The 8583-nt window shown below is 45.3% G+C and overlaps 2 protein-coding genes across 2 annotated transcripts; both read right to left on the reverse strand.

Annotated features, from left to right (window-relative positions):
- Window positions 1–2896: 2896 nt before the first annotated feature.
- BDV37DRAFT_289942 (uncharacterized protein) lies at window positions 2897–5027 on the reverse strand (the record flags this gene model as incomplete). Its single annotated transcript, XM_032088597.1, has 3 exons — window positions 2897–3232; window positions 4477–4856; window positions 4916–5027. The coding sequence occupies 3 exons, from the start codon at window positions 5025–5027 to the stop codon at window positions 2897–2899; spliced, it is 828 nt and encodes a 275-aa protein (XP_031934148.1).
- Window positions 5028–7305: 2278 nt separating this feature from the next.
- Window positions 7306–8074, reverse strand: BDV37DRAFT_289943 (uncharacterized protein; the record flags this gene model as incomplete). Its single annotated transcript, XM_032088598.1, has 2 exons — window positions 7306–7785; window positions 7844–8074. The coding sequence occupies 2 exons, from the start codon at window positions 8072–8074 to the stop codon at window positions 7306–7308; spliced, it is 711 nt and encodes a 236-aa protein (XP_031934149.1).
- Window positions 8075–8583: the final 509 nt, after the last annotated feature.

The following is an 8583-nucleotide window of genomic DNA, read 5'->3' on the forward strand; positions in this document are numbered from 1 at the left end:
TATTTAGAGCTATGTGTTCAAAGAATTGAAATTTACATCTTATAAGAGACCAAAGCAACAACTGCCTGTATTTAGTATTTATTATTTCTTGTCATGATAGACATATACTTTTGTAATTTCTTACAATAACAATATAGATTAATGTATAAGAGAAACAGAGGGCCTATTCCTAACTGTGATGAAAGTGTCAGACATCGGGCTTTTTGGATTATTATCAGCTGGGTATAGGTTCAGCTATAGAACACTCCAGGACCGAATACCCTAAATGTAGAGCTAAATGTCTCGCACTCTATACACGCTTAGTCTCAATTCGTATCATGCTACCAGTCGACATATGAAAGCATCGTCGTTAGATGATGTCCCTATTAGAATGTGGAAAGCAATCCGTCCAGGGTATGTCGTTTATTTCGAGAAAAATAATACGCTCCTGCTCCCACAATGCTGAATTCTATTGCTTCAATATTTGATAGTCTCCAAAGTCGCTGAAGCGAAGAAAAAGTCACTGAATACATGTCACTTGAATCGGAAAGCTATTGGAAATTAGCTCAAACCGAGTCCCGTTACAAAAATCTTCAATAGATTCAAGAAATCGCCGGTGTTGGCAGTACAATACTTCGAAAACTCTTTTACTGAGTAAAAGAAGCCCGGTCTGCCCGATTTGGGGTCGCACAACCCGGTCTAATCTCCACTGGTTGGTTACGACCCCATTCCGTACCGCAAACCCCAAAGAGAGCGATCGTATCCATCTAGCTAAGCTTACGAAATCAAAGGTGAAAATACTTTTTCGTTTTTATATTAGACAGTATACCTAAAAATGAAGAGCAGTAGAATTGAAGATCTAATAGCGTAGGACAATGCGATGACGAAGTCCTTGCTTCCGTGGTTGGCGTCTGACACTTTAATCGAACAGATGAAAGTTTGAACTATCGGCTAAGGGAATTCGGCAGGAGTGGGGGTATTTTTCCTTTAATCAACGTGTTACCTTGATTCTCTTGCTATGGATTAAGGATAGGCGTTTCTATTTAAATACGTCCTGACGGACAAAAACAACATGTACTATACAATACACTCAGGAAATCATCAAACATCGTTGAGGGTTGCTTGGATGACAATCTGTTCCTACGACATGTATATAGCGTGCTGACATTCTCGTGCGCTTTCCTTGGGTGGACCCTCGCACAACCGTTCCGTGGCATGTCTCTGCGTGATTTAAAAGTGTAGCTTTCTGCTCCAGCGGCTCCATCCTACAAATATTACACTTAACCCCGTTGGCTGGCAAGGGAGTGTTGACATGTTTTCGTAGAAAATGTTTTGTCAGTGAACCAGCTGTTGCGTATTCCTTGATCCGGTCTAGCACCCCGACATTGGGAATTCCCACACAGAGAAAGCAGATTCAGGGTCGCTGCCCTGGGGTTTTGGCCGGCACATATTCCATTGCTTGACGAAGAGCTATCTCGGTCTCGACTCCCACCACGTGTTGTTGCCGTTTGGCAGGAAGACAAAAATCGTCAGTATCAGGTACGGGTCTGCGGCAAGGTATAGCCCTGAAAGCTGAATCGATCCCCATATCGTTCAGTATCGCTGTAGGAGTGACCAGGTGCGCATGACAACGGCTTGATCCGCCATTGCGGAGGGGTTGAAAGTGAGGTCGCCGAGAAATGGATCCCGTCGGACGAGGAGGTTCGGAGCAGGATGAGGCCGATGCAGTCCGGCACCTGGGATACAGGACGCATGTGGTGCACTGGCAGCCATCACCTGCCGGCGCGAGTACGTCTCTAAACCAGCGAGGATGCTTGCAACGGTTCCCCCGCTGTAACCTGTCTAGGTATACTGAGTTGTGAAGAATAGTCTGTCTACAAGGTGGCTCAGGTACTACTGGGCCTACTGAGGGACAGTCCCCGATTCGACTGCAGGAGGGTTGTTGGTGTCCTGGAAGCCCCGCTGCGGTGTATGAGAAGTCAATAACTGGCTGGGAGTATGCCTCTTGCGTGGTACAGGCTATGGCTTGAACTCTAACTAACTCGACGGCAGAGCAGTGCCTTGAGACTCTGGAAAGACAGATAGAGAGGTAAACAGTTACATCCATTCTGTGCGAGAAGCTTCGCACGAGGACCTCCAGATTTCCGTCAAACCCCCTCTAATAGTGCCGTTGCCTTCGTTCATCTATTTCTGAAGTTAGAGTATATCTTTCTATCACGAGTAGGACAACAGGAGGATAGAGGCCGGTGACTTACAGTGACTGAGAATTGAATAGACCTCTATCGGTGAGGAACAGTTCTATTTTTCGGTGTCTAGGTACGAGCCAAGGTGACGTGGTTATGAATATAAGAGTGGGTCAGAATGCGTATACCTGCAGCTAGCGATATGTAGGATGTGAAAGCCTCTGAGAAAGATTAATCAATACGTTATTTTCTCATTGCTAACGTTGATGGAAAGATAACGGAATCTTAACAAAGCATAAGGAGAGGATGATGGCAGGGGTAGCAATAGAATGACTCTCATAGCTCATGACTTACTAAACTGAAGTGGATAAATAGAACATCTCTTATTCTCTTACTAGCGCGGAATTGGATGGGGTATTCCCTTTCGGCTGTAGTATATTAAAAGTGTGGCCTACAGACTGGACGTGGGATATTCCCAGTTTATGTAACAAATTGTCGACAGTAAGCATTATTTTACGACTAAGTAGATCTTCACGCATATTGCTACAGATGCTACCCAGTTCAACCAGGCATAGCAATCCTAGATTCCTCTCAACGTATGGAAATATGTAATGCGGGCTAGATACATGGCGGACTATAACTTGATAGCCGGATGACTTTAGACATGATCTCCAGTTTCTTTCAGTTCTCATCCATCCCCATGCCAGGTTCTTATTATAAAAGCCAAGACAAAATTACATTGCCCAGCCAAAGCGGACAAAGCCTGAGACAGACTGCCTCCCACTGGTAGGTGGCACCATAGGACCACTGATTGAGGCAGTCTTATTTTGGACATTCTTAAGATTAAGGCTCAAGTCGGCTGCGCCAACATATGACGGCGGGACATCAATAACAATGTTGTAAGTACCTTGGAGATCGGCCAAATCTTCGTACGTGAGGGTCACGCTTGGTGCATCAAAATTGTCCACTGATTGGGAGAATGAGCCGGTCACTTCAATCTGGTTGCCCTCCGCAAAGAATCTGCCTTGAAGATTTTGACCAAATCCGCGGAGGCTGCCTTGTGCGGTCATCTATTATATATTAGAATAAGTTTCCATTTTTAAAGGCAGGGCATGATAAAGTATTTATCAATCCTGCTGGTTAGACTCACTTTGAGAGAGAAAGATAGTATAAGGCACAACTTGGGACTTGGGGACTTCGGGACTTCGGAACTTGTTGGTTTTTGCTATTTGAATATTTTCTTTCCAAGCTGAATCCACAGAGAAAAGGGTCTGTTTATATAGAGATTATGTATTGTATCAAAGAGAGATGGAAAGAGGGGTACAGGCAGACTTGACCTGATTCGAAAGGCGATGACAAATTATCCTGCAGGATTAACATGTCTAGTAACGCCAGTCATGCAGATATTACATCACATCAGAGAAAGCGGCATTTTTGTACGCGCGATAGGAAACAAGCGGACCCAGAAATTTAGCGAGATTAACACACCTCTGCACGATCAAAATCTGTATAGTGCGTGAGGTAGCTGCCATTATGTATACCGGCATTAGAGTATTGGTTTCTGCTGTATTGGTGTTAAGTGGGCAATATTCAGTATTAGCTAGTCTAGTAGTCTCGGTCTAGAGCTAATGGAGTGACAACTGGCGGTAAATAGAGGTCCGATTCATCATGTCTAGCGTCCTACGTGCCTTCAATAATCAGGACTAGCGGGTGACTGGCTGCGGTCATACTCGGTATGGATGATCTACAGTTGACAACACATAGGCCAAAAGCTGAAGCAACCCCACTTCGCGCACAGACCGACCTGTCTGTGGAGATAGATGGCAACCGTAGATGCTTTCATTAGATATAGTGTATCGGCCTCTACCGTGGTCGCGGTATGTAGTACCACGTCACCGCTCTTCGGCCGCTTGGCTGCCATGACTCGTGGGGCTTACCCCAGAAGGTTTATGCGTGTCTCCAAGGCATCATTCACTCACTTGTGGAGCATGATAGAAATCCGATACATAATCCGATGGTCTAAATGAATATAGCCTGCAATTGGACGTTTCATGTCAAGGGACTCTTATAAAATGACAGGTCGTCTCCCTTGCCGACGCCTCATATGTCCGCCTCATCATAGATGACCAAGCCACGTGGCGCTGTAAGATCAATTCAACAAGGAGTTCAGTGCCGATGAGCAGCTTATAGTAACTTCCAAGGCAGTCGTCTCATTATATTTGTTATTCATGTAGTGATCATATCGACTATTATGTTATTATATGCAAAGACACATTCCACTTCTACTCAAATGAATAATTGAACATATCGTTACTGTCAAGCAGCACAAAAGATTCATACCGAAGTCCCTGTCGACCGGCAGCCGTTTAACGTCGTGGGTAACATTCGCCGAGACTTCAGCCCATCCCTCCCACAGAGATCTCCAATAGCATGCCTCAGCGGCCGGAGTTAGGTATCGCTCTCGGAAATATTTGACACTGTTATTGGCTATACGCTCTGCCTTGTCTGGGTTCTCCAAGAGTTCGTCCATTCGTTTCGGGAGATCAGAGAAGTCTCTCTCGACTTCCATGTAGTTCTGTTCCGGACCGGATGCCACGAGGAGATGGTGGTGATGTTGGATATACTGCAGCTTATGTGCCACGACAACTGACCGGCAGGCTTGTCGGTACTTAAGGGATGCAGAATATGCGCGACCTAAATAACGAGGATATCTGTTAGATCTTAACAGAAAGTTGAAGTGAAAAAAGCCATACTTTCGACATGCCCAATGAACATGTACCGGCAGTGATCCTCCATCGACAAGAAGCTGGACTTCTTGCTCCAGTACAGCTCGCAGAATAGGCCATTTGCGACAATCCTATCCATCTTCAGGTAGTTTCTAGGGAATGCGCTGGTCTCTATTACAATGCTCTCTGGTATTCTCGCTGTTAATCGCTGTCGGTAGCTTGGCCACGGTCATCTACGTTCGGTGAATAAGCCAGTAGATTCGGAACATGCTGGGTTGTAACCACCGTTACATATGCGGAGGGCGCTTGGTTTAATGTTCCCCCTGCTGTCGTGATCGTGACGGGGGCGGTCTTGGAACTTTTGTATGGTACTTTTAGGTATTGATGATTCTGGTGGTGGGAATGTACACTTTGATCGTTACAAGGGAAGTTCAAGGCTATTTCCCAAAGAATAATTCCCTTTTATCATCCAGCATGATCTGAGGGGTCCTATCGTATCACCTACCTGACACACCTCCAGTAAACGAAACGAAACATTACCAGATATGGATGGCAGCCAAAGCTCTTGGAAATCTATTTTCGGGGAAGGCCATCAACACTTATTCTTCACAGGCGCAGGCCATATAGAAAATAATAGAGATCTTTACGTTAGTTCTAGACGAGGAGCATCCACGCAGATATCCACTTGTCTGAGACTACGAAGCCCACCCAAGCCGTCGAACTGCATGGAGCACATTTTCATTGGACAAGTGCGTCTTGGAAGTGTTCACTATGCAGACCTGGACGTTATAGTGTGGTGCGGAGGGAAAGACATTTTCGTGGATGATCATTATCTGGGCATTTCTATGAGAATTATTCACTACCAGATGTGAATTAACCAAAATACGGAACTGCTATTGGAGGTTGGAATGCAGTAGCCGTACCTGGTGCAGTTTGTGTCTGGTAGCATTTCTCGGTGTGAATGGCTAGTGCGCAAGTGAGACGCCTTCGCTAGAAGTGAAGTAGGCTTCAAAAGAAAATCAATAATAGGTCGCGGATGAGCAGCTGTTATCTTTGTAAGAGACTAAAGGAGGCACTGATGTGGCTCTTACATATCGCGACATAGATAAGTGAAGCAATGATTCAACCAGTAATTCTCCCCGTCGGTGGATCTCTCCGTCAGCATAAGTACGAGATTACAGGCAGATGTGTTGCTGTGCCAGAAGACGGCTTCTTGAGGCGCACATGAAACGCAAACGGAACACACCTGGGATACTCTTTTCACGCAACTGACGTCCTTTGATACATATTGCAGCGAGTCCATCTATATGGTGGAATGGAAGATATATGCTGAACCCAAATACCACAATTCATATGGTAATCTGGTTAGTCATTCCGTATGCAGCAGGTCATCAGTAGTAAGAGGCGGTGGATAGAGAATTGTTCAATATTGGATATCTACAATTTCAAGAGTCATCCTACTATGTTCTTTTTAGCCTCTGTCAATATGTTAAGTCGCACTCATCGGGAGTCTACTATATCTTTCGACAGCTCATTATCCTGGCTCCATGTGGAACTATTTCTGTGAGGGATAAAAGATTATCCTATTTCTTATTTACTGATATTGCCCTCCCAGGTAGCTAAATACTTCTGATGAGAGGCCCATACCCAAGCTACCCTTCAGCATGTGTCCAATGATTTCAATGGATTTATTCCGGTGGCTTTGTTCTATGAACCTTTTTCTGATTGTTAAGAATACATTGACCTACTCTATTCATAGATCAGGGGTCGACTGACAGGCCTTTGTCCCACATCCTTCGAAAGTGTACTTGGATGGTGCGGCTGACGTCACTTCCTTGTCCACCATCTTGCCAGCAAGCTGCCGTTCGCTATCGATCGCCGGCTACTCATTTCTATAACCTTCTAGATTCTCCTGTATCAGCCCTGCCGCTGCCGTTGCTTGTCATTCTGCAATCCGCGCAGTACAGGTTGATAGCTCTGGGTTACACGGATATACTTATCATGAGATCACTTCGCACGTTTCCGTGCCCGATGATGGTGATATAACAGCTTCTTGCCGTCCTTAACCTTCTTCAGATGCTGCCGTTCACTAGAGACTTGCTAGAATGCCTGGTCCTCGTTTTCATATGAACGTTTTTTCTTGTCTTGAATCTTCTTCCGCTTTTGAATAAGCTCTTGTAGGCCACGTACATGGGGGATGACAAAAGATTCTTCGACCATGCAGAGCTTGAGGTGTTTATTTCAGCAGGTTGCAGCATTACGTTATGAAGTCATTCATCACATCTGCTCCGGATGACAGTTTAGTCGTTATGATATGAACAAAGAAAGCAAAGGGGGCGGGGACACTTACGGCTGTCGTTGAATGAAAGTCAGGGCCATCCTTGTCCAGGGAGTAGAGAATGATCCAGAATACAACTTCACAAACCTTCTATCTCCGTCTGCAATGTTTTGAGCTTAGTCTGAAGACTGACAATACGATCAGATGCATTCTGTAGAATCGATGCCTTCCTACCCGGTCTCCTGCCCTTCGCAGACTTAGCATCAGAACCTGCAGCTGCAGTTCCTTGTCTGGTGGCATCATCGAGTTGCTTGAATCTAGCATCTAGATCTGCTCGGTAGCGCTTTTCAACTTGATTGTGCCTTATTTTCCGCAGAATGTGGATTGTTGGATCATCTTTATTACCGGAGTGTGTAGATCGGCGCCTATGCTGTACGGAAGTGTCTTGTGATAATAGCTGCTTCGGAACTGGCTTCGATCTTATAGAAGGCGCGGATGAAGGTTCCGAATTAGCCATAGGAGTAAGAGACCGAAGTAAAAGCTTCGGCTTTAACTGCTGTGAGGTGTCCATCATGACGCAACCTTCGATAACGGGCTTTAATGGTTCTCCAAACTGCGCCTGTTTATGTGTTAGGCCCGTAGGTAGAGCATTCAGTGGACAGTCGATCGAATCTTACATTGAATGGTATGTAAGGATCATGCAAAACCTCCTTTGCCATATCAACGCTACCGTACTCGATAGGTGGAGAGTCCGTATTTTGCAACTCAGTAGTGAATGCTGCCCAGTTGCTTTCAGAAGGCGTAAGGCCAGATCCCGACCTGTTTCCACATGTAAGGAGTGGGAATTCCATTGACCATTCATCAGTTTGGTCAACCTGGATAATGCTTTCTGCAGGGTAGAATTCCATCCTAATAATGTGAGATGATATGATTTAAGGAATAGAACCAATATGGAAATAGATGTATAGTAAGCGGAAATTAAGGGATACTTTTTCCACACCTTTAATCATGGGATGCTGGAGGCAGAGGAGAGCCTCCAAGGTGAAACTATGCATGACGACAGTGGCGGGACCATGTGATCTCAAAAGCTAGAGTCACTAGGCATTGGAACAGTGGTTCTATCCGACGGTTCCTTTGGAACTCTATTCTAAGAAGTACCCGCTGACTATTCGACTTGAATACATATAACTAGTTAAAATTGCAGCTAAGTGCGAGTCCTGAACCCTCCGTAACCATGACGCTCGGCTCCTTTTCGTCATGCCTGGCTTATCTGGCTAAGTGGTGGTCAGCCTCGGAACAATGAAGCTTTTCCTCGGCCAGTGATTGACTTTTGACTACGGAGACGACTACAGTCTAATAAACTGTCCTACTGAAGGGACCTGTAAAGTGCCAGTGCTTTGCAAGCCAAATACTTGGC

This window comes from Aspergillus pseudonomiae (assembly GCF_009193645.1).
Source record: "Aspergillus pseudonomiae strain CBS 119388 unplaced genomic scaffold BDV37scaffold_239, whole genome shotgun sequence".
NCBI lineage: Eukaryota > Fungi > Ascomycota > Eurotiomycetes > Eurotiales > Aspergillaceae > Aspergillus > Aspergillus pseudonomiae.